This window comes from Pinus tabuliformis, chromosome 2_2 (genome assembly GCF_031772625.1).
Source record: "Pinus tabuliformis cultivar Carrire ecotype Pingquan chromosome 2_2, CPIR1, whole genome shotgun sequence".
NCBI classification, from domain to species: Eukaryota; Viridiplantae; Streptophyta; class Pinopsida; order Pinales; family Pinaceae; genus Pinus; species Pinus tabuliformis.
In genome coordinates, this window is record NC_142300.1 from 564297 (window position 1) to 585131 (window position 20835).

General features: G+C 38.9%; 1 protein-coding gene across 1 annotated transcript in view; it reads left to right on the forward strand.

Annotated features, from left to right (window-relative positions):
• The window catches only part of LOC149191244 (Cleavage and polyadenylation specificity factor (CPSF) A subunit protein), a 134457-nt gene that overhangs the window by 25825 nt on the left and 87797 nt on the right, over positions 1-20835 (forward strand). The window contains exons 5-6 of the mRNA XM_089404140.1: positions 20348-20435; positions 20578-20756. Coding sequence (XP_089260266.1) covers positions 20348-20435; positions 20578-20756 — 267 coding nt within the window. The remainder of the gene's footprint in view (positions 1-20347; positions 20436-20577; positions 20757-20835) is intronic.

The window sequence follows — 20835 nt, forward strand, 5'->3', positions numbered from 1 at the left end:
CTCTGGAAAAATATCTCCTAGTCTTCTGAGACAACATTTAGGGCTGTCCTTACCATCAACTCCTAATCCGGTGTCGCTTTTTTAGCAGTCAACTGATCTCGGATCTCATTCAGTCCTCCGAGGAAGGTGTCAATCGGTTCTCTCTTCTTCATCTGATATGACCTCAACTGATTCTCAAGTAGCATTCTTCTCTGCACAGAAGTATGCTGGTACAATTTCTTGAGAGCCTCCCACATCTCAAATGTCGTTTCCTTCTCAGTGATGTGTGGTACTACATGATCCTTGACCCCGTCAAGGATGATGCTCTTGGCCCTCGCTATTGCCTCCTCGTACTTGTCGTTATCATTGGGGTCGACTGGGATAGCTATTACCTTCAAGGTAAAGTTTTTGACACGATTTATGTGAAGTACGGATAAGATTCTGGCCTTCTAGATTGCGAAGTTTGATGCTCTGTCTAGTCTATCGTGGTCTCTTACTCCGTGTAGTGCCATGATGCTCCTCTACTTCCTTCCTATAAGTTCTCTGTTCGACTTCTCTGAGTCTCTACTTCTCGTCTGAAAGTTCTCTTCTGGACTCCCTCTAAGTCCTGATTTCCCTCCTGGAGATCCTTCTACCATTGTCGAGATGCCCCCTACTTTGATCGTCTTGTGCAACCACACCACTGATCCGGGTTCCTCGGCTAGAAACCCTTGGTAGCAACTCCTCTTGGCCTTGCTCTGTCAGGTATTGTTTTGACTATAGTACCTCACTAGCGCCACTCTGCAATATTCCCACAGCCTTCTAAACCCCAGCAACCTGAAGGTGAGAGCTCCTAGGCTCTGCGCAATCCCGACACCAGCGACCTGACCTCCTTAGCTAACTGCGTTAGCCCTCCCAGCGTCTGCGTGGCTTTGCGTGAGGCTCCCTTTGCCTTCCTTAGCCTCTGCGCTGCCTCTTCGTGGCTCACCCTTGATGGCGCAGGCACTGTGTCACCCTTCCCTTGTTGCTGCTCTGCTAGAAACAACTTCTGTCACCTCGGGACAACTGTTTTCTGCTGCTATTGCTCTGCTCGACGGATGTCCTTAGTCCTCCTGTGATCTGCAACCTCCCTCTGATCCCATGTTGGAATTTCTAAGTCTAACACGTTAGAAACCCTCCATGCACTTTATCTAATTTATTCCTACGTACTTGTTCCGTTACTTAACAAGTTATTTACAATGTAAATACTGAAAATAAACACTAGTGCATGCTCAACATATTATAGATCAACAACTGAAAGAAATAGAAACAATCACACCACATGACACCATTATTTTTGGACCAATGTCCCCGGAAAAACCCAATGTGGGAAAACCGGTGCAACTATCTGAGGGTTTTCTTATTAAGCAATATCATAGTACAATTTGGGTGTGGAAACTGGCCTACCCAATAGAGAATTTCCTTGGCAGTAATACCTCTTAGTTTGAGACAAATCTCCTGGTTGAAACCCCGGATAATCCTTCCAGCAGCTCCTTAGCTCCAATCTGCCCCAGAAACCCCAACGTCTGCCCTTTCTGGACTGCATTAGCGCCTCTTTGCTCAGTGCTGGCCCTGCGTCACCCTGGATGGGTCTGCGTCAGCCTTAGGAGGCCCTGCATTAGCATTCTGGCCCTCTGCGTCAGCAACGCTGACCTCTCTGAGGCTCTGTGTAGCGCTCGGCTGCCTCTACGTGGCCCTACATGAGACCTGGCGGTTATCGCGTCACTCTTTCTGGCTACTGTGCGGCTCTCCCGACACTATCTCTGCCTCTCTGTCTCTCTGTACTGAATGCCCCTCAGCTGCAACTCTCGATCACTAAGTCTATTTCTCTTAGCAAACCCCGCTCTAGAGAATATAATGATTGATCACTCTGGTGTGTTCTCCAAGTGACCTTTAAGCCTCCTCTTATACTTTTCTTGTTGACATATCAATGGCCGAGATTAAGTCCCTAATTAATGGCTAAGATTAGATCTGCCTTGATCCATGTCTTTTGGACCATTCTAACACAGTTTCATATTAATTCACATTAATATTTTATTTTCCCTAAGTTTAGACTTAGGGACTCCATTAAAAATACTAATTATTTTAAACTCTCCTGAACTGTTTAGAATCTGCCCAAAACCTTTCTGGGTATTGGAGATCTCATATGCCCCAACCTCGCCACCAAATTTCGTGGCTAGAGCACATCTGATGCTACCCCAAATCAACATGAAAGGGGTGTTTTATAGGGTGGTATTAGAGCAAAGGTTCAAATGCTAGACCTTTGGTTATATAATTGGATTTCTGCTGCATAATTGACAGAACAAGAGGTTTCAAGTTGTTATGAAGGATGTTTGTGCTGCTTGATGTATTTATTATGATGTATGCTTATAACATGTTAGTACTGATTTGATATGATTTCATTACTATGAATGTGCTAACTTGAGGTGTAATGTTTCAGCTAGCTTTGCATCAACAGACTCGCAGTAACAAGCCAATTTGATGATTTACATAGTGCATCTATATTTTGTTTAATCTAATAGTTATCTATGTGTATGACAACACATAAGAACTTAGAAGACATTAAGGAATAAAAAGGGATGAAAAGCAGGATGGTGCAATATAGCACTGACCCGTGTTTTAAAAACTGGCCGGTTTGAACCGAAATTGGTCAAACCGGCTAGTTCATTGGGTGACCGGATCAAACCGGACAAAAAACTCATTTTATGGGCCTATTTCGCCAAAAAACCACAAAAACCGGCCCAAACCGACCAACTTGAATCGAAAACTGGTCGAACCGGTTGGTTCATTGGGTGACTGGGTCAAGCCAGACAAAAAACCCAGCTTATGGGCCTATTTTGCCAAAACCACAAAAATCTGCCCAAACTGACCGATTTTCCCATAAACTGGCTGGTTCCTTCATAAACCGGCTGATTTATTGCCAGGCCAGCTACACACCCCACAAAATGCAATTTTCTGAGTTTTGATGTTGTTTTGAGGGAAATTTGGAGTTGTTATCCTCCAAAAACAACCTGTCTAAGAAAAGCATGCCTCCCCTCTCATTTGCCTCACCCATATCAACCCTAGCAACACTAGCAATCAGTGCCAAATGGTAATGTTAAATTCTTAAAGTAAAAGGATGAAATTTTTTTCATCCTTTTACTTAAATTTTTAACATTACCATGAAATGACTCAGGATGTTTGAGAGTGGTTTTGACCTCATTGGATTTCATATGGAGAAACTAGAATTTTAGAGTTCACTCAAAATCACAGTTTTAAAATTCGGCGGTTTCGAAACCGAAACGACCGAGTTGATCCGTTTCGTTGCCCTCAGGAGTGACTCGGTAGAAGAAACGGCTCGCTTGGTCGAGTCAGCCATGACTCGACCGAGTCATTGAATGACTCGGCCGAGTCATGGCTGACTCGGCCAACTCGACCGTTTCCATACTGACTCAGCTGAGTCACAAACAACGACCTGTAACCCTAGTAAAACAACGATTTAACAATTTTTTAATGATTTTTTAAGGTGTTTGCTGATTGGTTTGGACTCCAATGTGTTTTATGAATTAGTTAAATGTTATTTGGGGTCCAGTTCCCCCTCCCAAACCCTATTTAACACACTCAAATGCTCTCTACTATTGATATGCTATTCAAATTTCATGGTAATGTTAAATTCTTAAAGTAAAAGTGACATTCTCCTTAATCTTCATTTTCGTCCTTTTACTTAAATTTTTAACATTACCATGAAATGACTCAGGATGTTTGAGAGTGGTTTCGGCCTCATTGGATTTCATATGGAGAAAGTAGAATTTTAGATTTCATTCAAAATCCAGCAGACTTATCAGTTTTTCAGGATTTCAGGATTGGAGGATTGCAATGTTTCCATTGAATGTTGTCATGTATTAGGGTATGGAACTCGTATTTAATCAAGAGCACCAATCCCTCTATGTACCTTGATGTTAGTGACATTGGTTGTCGAACTCCTCTGGGATTTGCTCCCAAACCAGGAGCTTCTGAAAATGTCGCTCCCGCTCTCGTTTTCGCTCTCGCTCCCCACCTTCGCTCCTGCTACCAAGTAACACTGAGCTAGATGATGTTGGCAACTCTAGCAGTAGCCAGTAGTATTGGTCACAGACTTTTGTTGTAGAGGCCATTTATAGCCTCCTTGGTTATGTGTTTTTGTTTTGATCTCTATATCATCATCGTTATGTATTGGACAATGCACTGGGTGCCATTTTGATATAATGGATATATTCATGAGCCTACTTTGATCATATGTTGTGTTCTATCTATATTCTAACGCTGTGTGTTTGGAAACATGAATGAAAATCTTTAAAATTATGTGTTTTTATAAAAAATAAATATTTAATGTATTTTTTACGACGACCGAGTCATTGAAATCGAGCCGGCCGAGTTGATACCGAGTTGGAGTTGGAGTCGGAGTCGGAGTCGGAGTTTTAAAACTATGCTCAAAATTCAACGACTTAATGGTTTTCAGGATTTCATGGTTCGGGGGTTTGCAATGTTTCCATTTGATTCTATCATGCATGAGGGTATGAGATTGGCATTTGATCAAGAGCATGAAGCCCTTTAAGGATCTTGATGTTGGTGGCATTGATTTTTAAACTTTGTTGATGTTGGTGGTAGTGATTGTTAAACTCCTCTACCATGGCCTTAACAATAATGTACCCTTCACTCAAAGGAAAATAATTGGTTAGGGATGCAAAGCTTTTTCTACCACATTATAAGGTTGAGGCGATGAACCCTTCACTCAAACCAAAATCACTAGTTAGGTATGTTAAACTTCAATTTCTATCATACCATAAGGTTGAGCAATCCAAGTCTGAAGAATTTGAGCAAGATGATGTTTATGTATCAAACATCTCTTGCTAATGATCCCATTTTTCGTAGCGCTGAATCAATGATGAATTTCATGAGAGATCACATTGATTAGTGATTTGTAGTTTTGACGTCTATTCTTGTTGCTACTACTACCACTACTGCTAAGGTTGCAGAGGAGTTTTAGGAGTCTTCAAACACTCAACGAGATTATTTATGTAGCTCATGTTGATGATTACTTGTCTAGTAGTGGTGATGAGTTTGATCATGACGAGGAGTGATGATGCTGATCATTGATATGTAGACTTGTAGTAGGCCAGTGACCCCATAACTTATAACATTGTTTTTGGACTCTAGAGGCCATTTAGAGCATCATTGATTATGTATTATGTTGTTGATATGTATTGCACTTAGTGCCAATTTGATATATTCACCTTTACCTGGTATATAGCTGAGCAAAAATTGTATATTTTATCTCTCTTGGTGTAAAATCTTAAAAATAGTTTTTTTTCATTAAAAACCAGGTATTTCATGTATTTTTTTAAAAGACCGGTTTGAAACCCGATTTGATAGGTGGACAGGTCCGGTCACTAGTTCTGGTTTTTAAAACTATGGCACTGACAAGTTTCAATATGGACCCAAGGAAGAATCAGTTGAGAAGAGAGGAGAAGTAAACTCTCTTGACTTAAGGGAAACCTTGAGAAGTTTAAGGGCTGAGATAAGGATTTGCAAAGCTGACAATGAGATGCTTGTTAGGGCACAAGAAAGGTTGGTCAAAGCACAAGTAGGGTAGGCAGAAGTGAACACAATTATACTGCAGTCTCTCATATTTGCAGAGGCAAAGGCAACATGAGTTGGGAGCTAGCCACAAGATCAGGCAAAGCTCATCAAAACAAAGAAAGCAAGAGGAAAGAAGTAATGGAGCAAGTGGAAGTAGATCGAGGAAAAGGCACAAACTATCAAGTGAAGACACAGTAAAGGGAGGTACTCTAGAGAGAATCAACCCCCATGAGCAGTGATGCGTTGATACTCACAAAATATATTATCATCATCATTATCATGGCAAAAGAAGGGAAAATGAATATGTACTAGAAGAATTCAAGAAGGGCAAACCTCCTACATTTGATGGTGAGGTAAAGAGAGCAGAAGACACTGAGGCATGGTTGCTTGGGATGAAGAAGTTCTTCAGAGTCCACAACTACTCTGAGAACATGAAGGCAAAGGTGGCTACCTTCAGTTTGAAAGGCAAGGCCGATATTTGGTGGGAAGATTTAAAGAATGTGAAGAACATAAAGGAGGAGGAGCTATCTTGGAAGGAGTTTGAGAATTATTTCAGAGGTAAGTATTTATCTGAAAGGTATTTTGAAAACAAATCTAAGGAGTTCTATGAACTCAAGATGGGGTAAATGTCAGATGAAGAATATACCACTGAAATTTTGGAGCTGCTGAGATACGTTCCCTATATCAAGGATGAAAAGGAAAAATATTGGAGGTATATCAGTGGGCTGCCACAGGTGTTTAACGATCAAATTGAGTTTGATGAGTCACAAACTCATGAAGAGGCAATATGGAAATTGAAGCTCGGTCCCTCACAATCGAGAAAATCAACAGAGCTTCAACACTGCCAACAAAGAAGGTTGACTTACCCAGACTACGGGAGAAGAGGCCAAAGGCCATGGGGGAGGACCCTATAAATGTTGGACATGTGGGGAGAGGCACCTGAGGAAAGGTTGTCCACAACACAAAAATGGTGGCCTGACATTGTAGAACCCCCAAGGTGCAAAAATAGTTAGGGATGTGAGCCAGAACGTGCCAAGAATTTATGTAGGCGTGGATAATTGCCAAGCGGACCAATAGGCAACGATTATCGAAATGGAAGGTATGCCCTGGGATGAAAGCATTTTGATTTTAATTGACCTTGGTTCAAATTATAGTTATATCAGTCCAATGACAGTGGAAAAATGCAATTTGAGCAAAGAAGAACACCAGGAGTCGTGGCTAGTTTAGCTAGCCACTTCCTTTTATGCTGAAGGATGTGGCTACAACAACTGATTTTAACTTGTTGCCGTTGGGTGCATACGATGCATTATTGGCGATGGACTGGCAATCCCTACATCGCACTAAAGTGGGTTGTTATGAAAAGACGACTAAGTGCATTGATGAGAATGGAAAACAAAGGGTGTTGCAAGCAAAAATGAAATCCATATCAGTAAGGAAAATCACAATGATCCAAACCAAACGTAGTTTCCAAAAAGGATGAAAATATTTGTTGCGCAAACAACCAACAATTCTGAGAATGATAGTAGCAGTAACTGGCTAGAACACCCAATTCTAAAATTGTATGCTGATGTATTTCCAGAAGAGATCCTTGGATTACCTCCACACAGGGAAGTGGATTTCTCCATAGATTTTTTTTAACAAAAAATTGATGGGGAACTAGCAACCTCTCTTTATATGCTACAATTCGCAAGGCACATATATTGGAAACTCATAGTTCAGACTAGGACTAAGACGTTTAGACACCACTAGAAATTAGAGCCAAGATCCTAGACTCCAACAGGGCGTTTATCCTTCCAACCTTACTATGATGGGCCATGGGTGTCACTGGAGACTTGAACTTGGGTGGTTGGAATGGCAAACCACCATCTCAACCACTCGAGTTAAGAACCATTGACTTCTCCATAGAATTGTTGCAAGGAACTGCACCAACATCCAAAGTTTGTATCAAATGAGTACCCCAGGACTCTTGGAACTGAAGCTACAACTAAAGGAAATGTTGGACACGGGATACATCAGGCCAAGTCTGTTACCATGGGGTGCATCAGTCTTATTTGTGAAAAATAAAGATGGAACACTTAGACTTTGTATAGATTACAGGCAGTTGAATAAAGCTACCATAAAGAACAGATACGCATTACTGCGAATTGATGACGGATTCGATCAATTGCAAGGAGCAATAGTGTTCTCAAAAATCGGTTTGAGGTATGGTTATCACCATGTGTATATCAGGGATGAAGTCATCCCTAAGACAACATTCGGGATGAGTTATGGCCATTAAAAGTTTGTGGTAGTGCCATTTGGATTGACTAATGCACCTGCTACCTTCATGTGCATGATGTACAATGTATTGCGTCCTTACTTAGATAAGTTTATTGTATTATTTATTAACGATATATTGTTATACTCAAAGACTAAGGAGGAGCACGAGAAGCACTTAGTTGTGGTGTTACAATTGCTGAGAGAGCATAAGCTATATGCAAAGATCAACAAATGTGAGTTCTTCCAGTCACAAATCCATTATTTGGGACACATTGTCTCAAAGGAGGGAGTAGTTGTTGATCTAGAAAAGATTAAAGCCATTATGGAATGGCCAACACCAAAGAATGTAACTAAGGTTAGATCATTCATGGGTCTGGTAGGTTACTATAGGAGATTTATTAGAAATTTCTCCAAGATTGGTCACCCAATCACAACATTGCAGAGAAAGGGAAAGAAATTTCTCTGGACAACTGAGTGCACTGCTAGCTTTGAGCGGTTGAAGTATTTAGTCACCCAGGCATTAGTTCTTCGAATTTTTGATCTAGAAAAAGAATTCGTGGTGTGCACAGATGTGTGTAAAGAAGGGCTGGGCGGTGTTCTCATGCAAGAAGGGTAGGTTGTTTGCTGTGAATCCCATAAATTAAATTAGCATGAACAAAAATATGTGACTTATGATTTGAAGCTTGAGACATTATCGTGCCTTAAAAAAAGACATTATCTCCTGGGAAGAATATTTGTATTAATTTCAGACCAGGAAGGTCTGAAATACTTGTTTGACCAACCAAAATTGAATGCCAGGTAGGCTCGATGGTTAGCCTTAATCAATGAGTTTGATTTCGAAATCAAATACATCAAAGGGAAGGAGAACCGAGTTGCTAATGTGCTCAACAAACGAGTTCAATTGGTTCATATAACAACCATTAGTTCCTACGGAATTGATCTCGGGGAAATAATTAAAAGTGCTGGACAACAAGATGAAAAGTACCAACAGTTAAAGGAAAAGTTTAGCAAGAGCCTGAAGGTGAGAAAGACAAAAGATTTCATCTCACAAAGGATGGATTGATCAAATTTAAGAACATAATTTATGTGCCAAATGAAAATGGCTTGAAAAGGCTCATATTGAAAGAATTTCATGCAAAGCCATATTCAGGCCACCCAGGCTACCAAAAGACATTAACAACCATTAAGAATTTTTATTATTGGCCCAATTTGAAAAAGGAGGTGGTTGATTTCATTTCAAAATGTGTTGAGTGCCAACAAGTATAGGCTGATTGGAAGCACCCAGCTAGTTTATTACAACCTATCCCTATTCCAGAATCCGGAATAGAAGTGGGAAGTATTCTCAATGGATTTTATCGCAAGATTGCCACAAACAACCAAGCAGACATGATGCCATCATTAGTTGTGGTGGACAAGTTGAGCAAGGTTGCTCACTTTGTAGCTGTTAAATCAACTTATACGGCTAGTGACATGGCCAAAGTTTTCATGAAGGAGGTGGTAAGATTGCATGGAGTACCCAAGAGAATTATCTCGGATAGAGATGAAAAATTCACTTCTAAATTTTGTAAAGAATTGTTTGTTGGTATAGGGATAGATTTGGCCTTTAGCACAACATATCATCCATAGACTGATGGGAAAACAAAGAGGACAAATAGAATCCTTGAAGATATGTTGAGAATGTATGTAATGCACTAACCAAGGAAGTGGGAAGAATACCTTCCACTAGTGGAGTTTGCCTACAATAATGGGTACTAGGAATCATTGAAGATGAGTCCGTTTGAGGCTCTCTATGGGAGAAAATGTAATACTCCTATTAGCTGGAGTGATCTAGTGAACAGGGTTCATGTTGGACCTGACATGTTAAAAGAGATGGAACAAGAAATGGTAACCATCAGAAAGAATTTAAAAGTGGCTCAAGGCAGACAAAAAAGCTATTCAAATCAGCATAGAGTTTATAAAGAATTCAGAGTGGGAGAGCATGTCTACCTACGAGTTAAACTCAAGAGGAGTTCCTTGAAAATGGGGTCTTGTGCCAAGTTGGCACCACAGTTTTGTGGTCCATTTTAGAATTTAGAGAATGGGGCCAGTGGCAGATAGATTGGCCTTATTTCCTACTGTAAATGTTCATGATGTTTTTCATGTTTCTTTGCTTAAAAAGTATATATAGGATGCTAATCATGTGATTGATTGGTTGGTGCTATAGGTGGAACTAGAAGGAGAGTTCCATCCAAAACCTCTGTGCATCCTAGATCGGAGGCAAATTACACTCCAAGATTGAGTTATCGAGCAAGTCAAGGTGCAATGGAGGCACTTTGGGCCCGAGGAAGCTACATGGGAGATGGCTAATCAAAATTCAAATGCGGGTGACATGCAATTTTTTTGCTAGTTAAGCAAATATATATATATGATTTTATAGAGTTGTATATATAAGTCTCACTGTTTTTTGTGCTGGGTTAAGGCACTGTTGTAAATGTTTTCAGATATAAAACACCGAGGACGGTGTTCCTCTAAGGGGGTGGGGTCTATGACATACCCATTTTGCAAATTACCTCTTGTAAACATTGTAAGCATTCCTTGTAATTATTTGTCCACAATTACCTGGCTGAGAGAAAGGGACACAAATCTCAGAGCTTGGGGAAGGAGATTGCTTGCTAAAATTGGTCATTTTAAATGTTAGTCAGGGAAATTGATTGCTGTGTTTAATGAAGCTGACTGTGTTATTAATTCATTTGAAAACAAGGATGTGTCCATGTTTCTGTTGGGAAAAAACTACAAGCAAAGAAAAGGACAAAAATTAAATTGGAGGATGGGCTGTGCTGTCCAAGAAAGGGGGTCTGTGTAGACCACAAACGGAAGAGACAATTTTGTTTGTTGAAACGAGGAGAAAATATCTTTAGTTAGTTAGAACAACGATGAGAAGTGAAGGTCAGGGGAGTTCCGTGAAAAACATAGAGGATTCGTTCACTCAAGTGGAGCTGAACAATAAGAAACAAAGCATCATGAGATTGAGAAGATTGGTTGTGAAAATATTATTTAAATGAGAACACCCTGTTGATAGCTAGCCGAGTAACCCAAGAGGGTTTGTTGGGTGAATATCACAGGGTAGTGACTTGCCTAAGGTTGAGGAAACCAGCGGGAAGCTTGTGGATTGATGAAGCTAGTAGCCAGGAGGCAGAGACACCCAGGTATTTGTGAGGGCTGATGAAACACCAGATGTTGCCTTGGGGCTGAAGAATTGGTGCTTGACTCACTGAGGAAGTGCTTGGAAAGGGTGATACTTGTACTCTCATGGTAGTTTATCTAGTCAATGAATCTTCCCATATTAATGTGAAATTTCTTCTCTTGAAAGTGAGTTTTAACACTTGTGTTAGAATCCCTGTACTGATGTTGGATGTATTCTAAATTACTTGAATAGATGGTGGGTAAAGGTGGTGTAGCCTTGAGACACCTTGTTTCAGCTGATATCACTGGTTGTTTCCTGTGCTGATGCCTACTGCATGTAAATGAAGATGTTCCCTATCTTCGGCGTGACTATCTTCAGTGAAGGTGGTGTAGACTTGGGTCACATTGTTTCAGCTGATACTATTGGTTATTTCTCTAAAAGCACTCGTCCTCAAGCTCTAAAATCTGGGTCGGGGATGACAGCTTTAAGAAAGAACTCGCTGCAACTTGTCTATGGTTGGGTGGGGAGTTGATGTCCCACTCTCAGTTGCCAGTTTGTTTTGCCACATAAGATAAGTATTTACTTGAGCTTACATTTGCATTGGTTAAATAAGGAATGTGATTTCCTTTGGATGTGGGGTGTTGAACTCCTTATATAAATCTATGAGGAATGTTTGAGAATACTTGTATATGTTTAAGTATTTAAATCTCAGTGATCTTATAGTCTTGAAGAGATGGTAATATCTCTGTGCTTAATGGTGAAGTTTGATGATTATGGTCAGTGACATGTATTATTATTGTGTGTGTCCCATTAATTGCTTTGAGTACATGAGTTGGTCGATTGAAAGAAATGCATCCTTATGCTATGGGTGGGCGCTTCTTAAGTTTCCTATAATTCCGAGAAAATGCACTCGAATGCACATTCACTAAGTGTGTCATCAAGTACATATTATTTTCCAGTTTCATTGTTAAACTTTATGTGCGTTCTTCAACGAGTTTGGCTAATTGTCTCGGTGCAATGCTTAATGTTTTTCATGGCCTTGGTGTGTTGAGTCATAAAAGCTTGGGCGTTGTATCACATTATTTTCTCTCCTCCACAATTTAACAATAATATTTGCACATACGCATCATCTATCTAATTGTGCTCTGTTGTGGGCTGCAACTTTGCAAGCTTTGGTCTCCTCTCTCAGCTATTAGTAGATAAAAAATAAATCAACGTCATCTAGGTTTGCGAAGAAAACCAGTTCTATCCTTGTGGTCAAGCCAAGGTTACTTGGGAGTGGGAGCGAAAGCGGGGAGTGGGAGCAGGGAGTGAAATTTTCAATAGCTCCCAGTTTGGGAGTGAATTGGGAGCGAATTTTTAGATAATATATATTTTTATATATTTTGATGCATATCTGTCAACAAAAGCTTGTAGAAAGGTGAATTAGATATAAAAAGAATAAAAACATAGATTGAACCATATGACATCAATCATTTATAAGTTATAATCTTCATCAACCACGTCCACAAGTTAGTAACATACAACATATCGACTCTCATCTTTCATCAATCTTAAAGTTTCGAGCTTTCAAAATTCAATGCATAACATTTATCATCATTGATCACCAAAATTATATAAAACTCTAACATGAAATGAAGTGAAATGAAACAACTTTCAACTTTCACGAAGCATCATATTCATAATTCATTACCAATGAGTTATAATTTCCAACTTCAAACTTAAATTGTCATATATTGTTTGCAAAAATTATCATAATAAATATGAAAGAGTCAACAATTATAAAAACTACTAGAAACTAGAAAAGACAAGTAAACCTATTATCTATTGCTAAATGCTTGGGCCTCTTGCCGCCAGGAGAAATGTCTAATTTTTGAGTCTTGTTGGAAAATCAGGATCATTGTCATTAATATCATCCTCTAAGCATTAATATCCAGAGGTATCTTTTGTCATTACCTTTGGATATGAATATGGATCTTTGTCATTAATATCACCCTCTAAGCATTAACATAAGATGGGAAAAACATAGCATGTATGTCAAGATTTTGTTTGAGTGATGGGTACATTTTTAGTAGGGTCATGATAGAGGAGTTCGACAACCAATGTCACTAACATCAAGGTACATAGAGGGATTGGTGTTCTTGATTAAATACGAGTTCCATACCTTAATACATGACAAAATCCAATGGGAACATTGCAATCCCCCCAATCTTGAAATCCTGAAAAATTGATAAGTTCGCTGGATTTTGAATGAGATCTAAAATTCTACTTTCTCCATATGAAATCCAATAAGGTCGGAACCACTCGCAAACATCCCAAGTCATTTCATGATAATGTTAAAAATTTAAGTAAAGGATGAAAATGAAGATAATCTCCTTAATATTCATTTTCATCCTTTTACTTTAGGTATTTAACATTAACTTGAATCGAATGCCAATACTAGGGCCATAGGCTTGATCATTAGGCTGCCCCACTCAAAAATTATTGTTTCTCCTTAATACGACATTCCCCTTATTCTTCATTTTCATCCTTAAGAATTTAACATTACCATGAATTAGATAGCAATACTAGGGCCATAGGCTTGATCATTAGGCTGCCCCACTCAAAAATGATTGTTTCTTTGAAAAAAAATTGCAGTTGGAATGTTTTTGTAAAAAAAATTTGCAAAAAAGGCTAGGGAGCGAAAATTTCCATATGAGTTATAATTTCCAACTTCAAACTTAAATTGTCATATGTCGTTTACAAAAATTATCATAATAAATATGAAAGAGTCAACAATTATAAAAACTACTAGAAACTAGAAAAGACAAGTAAATCTATTATCTATTGCTAAATGCTTGGGCCTCTTGCCGCCATGAGAAATGTCTAATTTTTGAGTCTTGTTGGAAAAGCAGGATCATTGTCATTAATATCATCCTCTAAGCATTAATATCCAGAGGTATCTTTTGTCATTACCTTTGGATCTGTATATGGATCTTTGTCATTAATATCACCCTCTAAGCATTAACATAAGATAGAAAAAACATAGCATGCAAGTCAAGATTTTGTTTGAGTGATGGGTGCATTTTTAGTAGGGTCATGATATAGGAGTTCGACAACCAATGTCACTAACATCAAGGTACATAGAGGGATTGGTGTTCTTGATTAAATACGAGTTCCATACCTTAATACATGACAAAATCCAATGGAAACATTGCAATCCCCCCAATCCTGAAATCCTGAAAAATTGATAAGTCTGTTGGATTTTGAATGAGATCTAAAATTCTACTTTCTCCATATGAAATCCAATGAGGTCAGAACCACTCGCAAACATCTTGAGTCATTTCATGGTAATGTTAAAAATTTAAGTAAAAGGATGAAAGTGAAGATAATCTCCTTAATCTTCATTTTCATCCTTTTACTTTAAGAATTTAACATTAACTTGAATTGGATATCAATACTAGGGCCATAGGCTTGATCATTAGGGTGCCCCACTGAAAAATTATTGTTTCTCCTTAATCTGACATTCTCCTTAATCTTCATTTTCTTTCTTAAGAATTTAACATTACCATGAATCAGATAGCAATACTAGGTCCATAGGCTTGATCATTAGGCTGCCACACTCAAAAATGATTGTTTCTTTGAAAAAAATGCATTTGGAATGTTTTTGTCAATTTTTTTTGCAAAAAAGGCTAGGGAGCGAAAATTTCGCTCCCGGGGCCGCTCCCGAAATTTCGCTCCCGGGGCCGCTCCCGAAATTCACTCCCCGCAGGAGCGATTTTGGGAGTGCGCTCCCGGGGTCGCTCCCAAGGGGAGCACGCTCTGGGAGCGGGTTTGAGGGGGCAGGGGGGAGCTGCTCCCCCGCAACCCTGGGTCAAGCTTCCCCTTCGATTTCTCATTGCCCAATTTTCAAGTTTATGCCCTTCTCGTAGACCAATTGATTGCAAAAAATTGGAAGGTAATGATTCAAGGAAACATATCCTACTTACTTCTGCAGTCATGAATTCTATGCTTTTCGATATATATATTATTCTGAAATGTATATAGACAAACCTAAAGCCAAACCCAATCTGAACCTTATCAGAAAATTCAAACCCGAATCGAACTTAATAGTTGCTGAACCCGAACCCGAACCATGTGACTTCGTTTGAACTTGGTCTTGCTTGACGCTGATACATTTTTTTTTGCTTCTGTGATCCCTTGTGACATCCTGCGCTTTGTTTGGCTTTGTGGTTACTAACTGTGGAGGCTATGATGGTAGAGCTCGGATTACACCTTTTTTCCTTTTCTCTCAATTCATCCAAAGCCCATGTTTGGAAATGCAGATCTGTCAGTTTCTGGCAATAGGATGGCATAATAATTAGAAACTGATCACTTTCCTTCATTCCACAGCCCAAGTTGTACTTAACCTCTGGGCTAGGGCTTACTCATCTTCATCTTTTTGCAGCCTTGATGCTTCAGAATTTTTATTTTTGATTTTTTTGTGCAATTAGATTTGGTCTCTGTTACTGTTTGTAGCTCGGGCAGGTGATTCTGTACAGGCCCAAGTGTCTAGGCATGCAGAAGTTCCCCTATAATACATGATCAGAAGTGTTGGAAGATGTGTTTTGGTAGATGGAAAATCTTAATAAATCTCAGAGGTCAATATGTAGATCGCAAAACATCCCAGCTTATAGCCATGTGACCCCTGATGTTGCAGATGTCAGATTTTTGATCACCGATTTCATCTCTTTAATCATCCGTTATGCAGTCTATTATTATTAAGTGTTATGCAGTCTGTTATTATTAAGTGTTGTAACCCATGTCTTTGGTGTTTTGCGTTACATCTCTATCTCTGAAGCGTCAGGCAGGCTTAAATAGATCACCTTATACTTAATCACACAATTTCCTTGTTCAATCTCTCTTGAGTGATGGTCTTAAGATAAATCTAGTTGGATACATACACACTTGTGACAACATGGACCAGAACCATGATGGGGTTTGTTCAGCTAATGATGTGGTCAACGGTATTATTATTATATATAGCTACACCCTGGAACATCACCTTGACCAGGGTAGTGCATGGTAGCTGAATTAGTATTGAAAATCCATGGAACCAGCAGTAAAATCCACCAAGCTTTGCCTGTGCATCCAATCCTTTTGGCCATGACTTGATGTGCTTTGTTATAGTAAATTGTTAGGAAAAGAAATTGTAAGATTTTGGATGGAAATACATGAGGCATCTCAAACTCATGACCAGATAACAGTTTCAGGTCTTATGTGCTTAAAATTCTTTTTTGATAAATTATCAAGATAGTCGATACATATATTCTTTCAGATAACAAGAACTTTGGGATCAATAGATTTACTTTGTGGCAAATGGACCCTTGGGACAAATTTGCATGTTTTCTGTGCACCATGCTTGTCTCTTGCTTCTCCTGCAGAATACTAATGAGGCTAATGTTGTTGTTTATCTGGTGTGCTATGTTTTGAAGGCCCAAGTCATGTGACTGGATGCCAATGCCACTAGTAAGGAGTTAAATGCAGGAATGGTATATAGAAGGAAATGAAATCCAAATGTATAATTGGTCGCTCAACCTTTCATTTTCCTTCCACCAACATGTATGGTGAGCTGATGCCCATATAGGTAGAGCCTACTTTCTCTTGAGGCAGACAGTGATGAATTGGTGGGTTTTTTTACTGTGCAACTTCTTTTGGAGTGGGTGGTTTGGAGCATACCTGGATCACAGGGACTGAGTCATTTAAATTGTATGCACACTGTTACCCACCATCCTGTCTAAGGCAAAATTGTTGAGGTTTCACATGTGAATGATTTACTTCATGCATTGTGACTGTTCTTGCACTACAGAGGCGATGGTAAAAGTTGCCAAATAGAAAACATTATACGGGTGGTGGATTGCATTCTTCACCACTGTTTCTGCATAGGTCCAAAATCCTATAGGAGTTTTCATAGGCTGACCAGTGATGTGTCCAAAATACTATATCACCTATAGATGGAAACATGGTTTTTCATGGTTTTGCATCCAAGTTCTTTTGGGATACAAAAGTATAATTTGGAAGGTGTTTGGGTCTGTCCTCTTTGTCTTGAAGTTGTTATATATATTATAGATAGACAGATAGATAGATAGATAAAGTGTGGTTTATCAAAATGAGATAGGTCAGAGCTGGCCTGGAAGTGAAGTTAAGATGACCTACAATTAATAAATAAGTAGCTAGAATACTGATTGAGCTGACCTATATTTTATTCAAGTGCTAGTGTGTTTTGAGGTCCGACCCAACACCTAATTGGAAGGAGACTTAATGGTTTTGCTTCTACACTTCGTGAGGATAAAAGTGGTTTTGCGCATCAGCGATTATTTTAAGGATTTGTCCACTATTTGATGACATCAATGCCCATTTTGAAAGCCCATGTTCACATTTGAGAGGGGATTTGTGGTTTGTCTTCTTTGTCTTGAAGTTGTTATATATATTATAGATAGACAGATAGATAGATAGATAAAGTGTGGTTTATCAAAATGAGATAGGTCAAAGCTGGCCCGGAAGGGAAGTTAAGATGAACTACAACTAATAAATAAGTGGCTAGAATACTGATTGAGCTGACCTATATTTTATTCAAGTGCTAGTGTGATTTGAGGCCCGACCCAACACCTAATTGGTAGGAGACTTAATGGTTTTGCTTCTACACTTCGTGAGGATAAAAGTGGTTTTGTGCATCAACGATTATTTTAAGGACTTGTCCACTATTTGATGACATCAATGCCCAATTTGAAAGCCCATGTTCACATTTGAGAGAGGATTTGTGGTTTGTTTGCCTCACTTGTGGAATTCAGCATTGAAGGGCCTTTGGAGGCTGGATGCTGCAAGCAAAAGACATTTTTAATGATGTGCCTCAACATTGAGTGCTCCTGTCCCTTAGATTATTGTACATGTGGCTTGAAAAGTCCCTATTTAGTACTTTAAAATCATTTAATTGGTGAAGCATGCTTTTAACGTCTTCTTAGGTTAGATTAGGGGATTTCACTATGGGAAAAATTATTTTATTGTAACAGGATGTTGAGCCTTTCTCCCTGTGAATAGAGAGGCACTTCCTCTCATTTTCTCATGATTGGATTGAGGGATAAATCCCTTAGCAAGTCTGAAATATCTGCAATTTTCATCTTCTTATAAATTGCCTATGGATGGATGAGTTGAGCGACCTCTTGTAGAGACTTTGTTGATGTGGATAGTTCTCTTTCATGGATGATTATTGGTGAACTTTGATGGATGCATGCTAAATTGAGTAAGCTATCTTTCTTTATCCTCTTTAAGTTGATGGATAATGGTTATTAAGTACTCACCATAGTAATTGCTATTATTTTTATCTCATTATCTTCCTTGGACAAGATTTTCAACAAGTTCTTTGAGGTGACCTAAGTGAAGCTCCCTCCCTTATTTGTCCTTGAAGATTGTATGACGCCTAGGTCAAACTTCTAAGAGAAACAAGTGGGTTTCCCGTAGTCTTTGAACCTGAATCCAAACCAATTTCTCTGCAAGTGTGTTGATCCTATAACTCCATATGCCCCAAAAATTTATTGGCAAGCTAATGCACTGATATTTTATCCTCCACTTTTTTCCTTTTAAAAATGCTTTAAAGTTTAAACTGTTTTGCTGGGGTTCTTAATTTCTTGATTCTGTATGGGGACTTTGGTGAGCTTATCTTAGTTGACCTATGCCTCCAATCAGCCACTGGACCCTTTGAGGTCAAATTCGGAAATTACCTTCAAGCCCTAAACCCTAGCAAACCTACCGTATGGAGAGCCCCCTTCGAGCTAGAGGACAGCTCACCAGAAGTGAGAATAGGGTTGGTGAGGGGACAATGGCCCCCTCATAATTACCTAGGGTCTTGCACTTAAGCTTTAGAACTTTATCCCTAGAAGTGTGAGATCTTGTTGCAACACGCACCATAGCTAGTACAACCTCCCAAATATGGTGAGAGTACATGCAAAATTTGTTGCAAACCTGCTTCCCAATGGTTGAGAAATCAAGTCTTTCTGCATTGACAACAAGAAACTTTGCCCCCTTCATCTTGTCTCGACTTTTGACATTATTTCTAGAAAGTTGTCTAATTGGATTTGATCCTGGCATGTAAGTGAAATGCAGAATTTGCTTTCAGGTGGAGGGTACAAATTTATGAGGATAACAAATATGAAAGATACAATTTTGCTTCTAGCATTACTTCATATCTGCATTTTTCCCTTGCAGTAACTTCTATTTTTTTCAAGCTCATAGTGATTAATACAATGGATCTAGAACCTGAGCAGGGGAATGATGGATGGGTTCCCTTTAATGCCAATTGAGGGCTATAAGTGCAATGAAGAAATTGGTTTCAAGTCGAGGGCACAAATTTATGAGGTTAACAAATATGAAAGATATGATTTTGCTTCTAGCATTACTCTGTACCTGCATTTTTCCTTTGCGGTAGCTTTTTTATTTGTTCAAGCTCATAGTTATTAATATGATGGATCCCAAACCTGAGCAGAGTAATGATGTATGGATACCGATTAATACCAATTGAGAGCTACGTGTGGATGGATGAGGTCTGCTCCCAAAAGACAGACAACCCAGCAGTGGGTGCTGCATGATCCCGGCTGCATCATGTCACTGTGTTTTGTTTGTGAAGGCCAGTTGGTCTTTCTATTTATGCCCTGACAGATGCCATTTACATCTTGGCTATTTCTTTTTTAATGATGTAGCTGTATGGAACATTTTGGTTTCAGATTGTTAGCTATTTAGCTGATAGGAGGTTTTTTGGACTGTTTGCTTGTTGTGCTTATTAAAAACAACCTTTGTTATTGTATAAATTTATAAAATGCCTTGTACATATTTGATCATATAGTTAAAAGAAACATTTAGTTGTAAAAATGAAAAAATAGAATGGAGAGGCAACACATTGAAAGGAAACTTTCCATTAGGATATCTTCAATTCCGCATTCTTGCTGCTTCTCCAAAATCTTCTGTTAGGATATCTATGGTTCTGCAATAGGGTCATTTGTATGAGTTATCTTCCACTCTTTTGCCTCAAATGTAGGTGTTGCTGAGTGCTAAATTGCTTCTATTTAATTTCATAACATGTTTCCCTTGAATTATGTGCAATCTCTAAATATTGAACTGGGTTTTTAAACATCATTGGGGGCTAATATGCAACTAGTTTACCCAAATATTGATATTACTAGATACCATCTTTGAAATCTATGTTATATGATGTCTTTATAGTAGTAAACTTTAGATACATAGAAACCATACCTTGCATATATAAGATTACATTGGAGTCTGATTTGAGCAACTTCCATGTGGCTAATTGATGCTGTACAGGGGTCGAGCTATTGCTGTTGCGGCTTTTGAAGATAGATTGGCAGTGTTTCCAGTTACCATTTCAGCTGGCAACAACATTGTTGAAGAGGTTAATTTTTTAAATGGTTATTAGGGGATCTTCTTGTTCCCAATTATGTTTATTTTTTCACTGTCTTGCAAATGTTAGAATTTCTAGTTCCATTAAACATATGATTTCTAAATTTTGAGTTCTTTTTGTTGTTGAAGTACAGAAGATAGTATACCCAATGGAGTCAGGAATGCAAGTTGTTGATACAGAACAAGGGTCAAGTAGAATTAGAGAAACAACCACAGGATGTGGTACAATTTGGAGTATGAGTTTTGTTTCAATTGAATACAAGGCTTCATCCAAAGGAGGGTCCACTCTAGTTTTAGCTGTTCTTCTTCATAGGTGTGAGTCTTTCCCTTCATGGTATCTTTTAGCTAATTTTGTTTTGTCGCATTGTTGTCTGATGTTTTGGTTAGATATC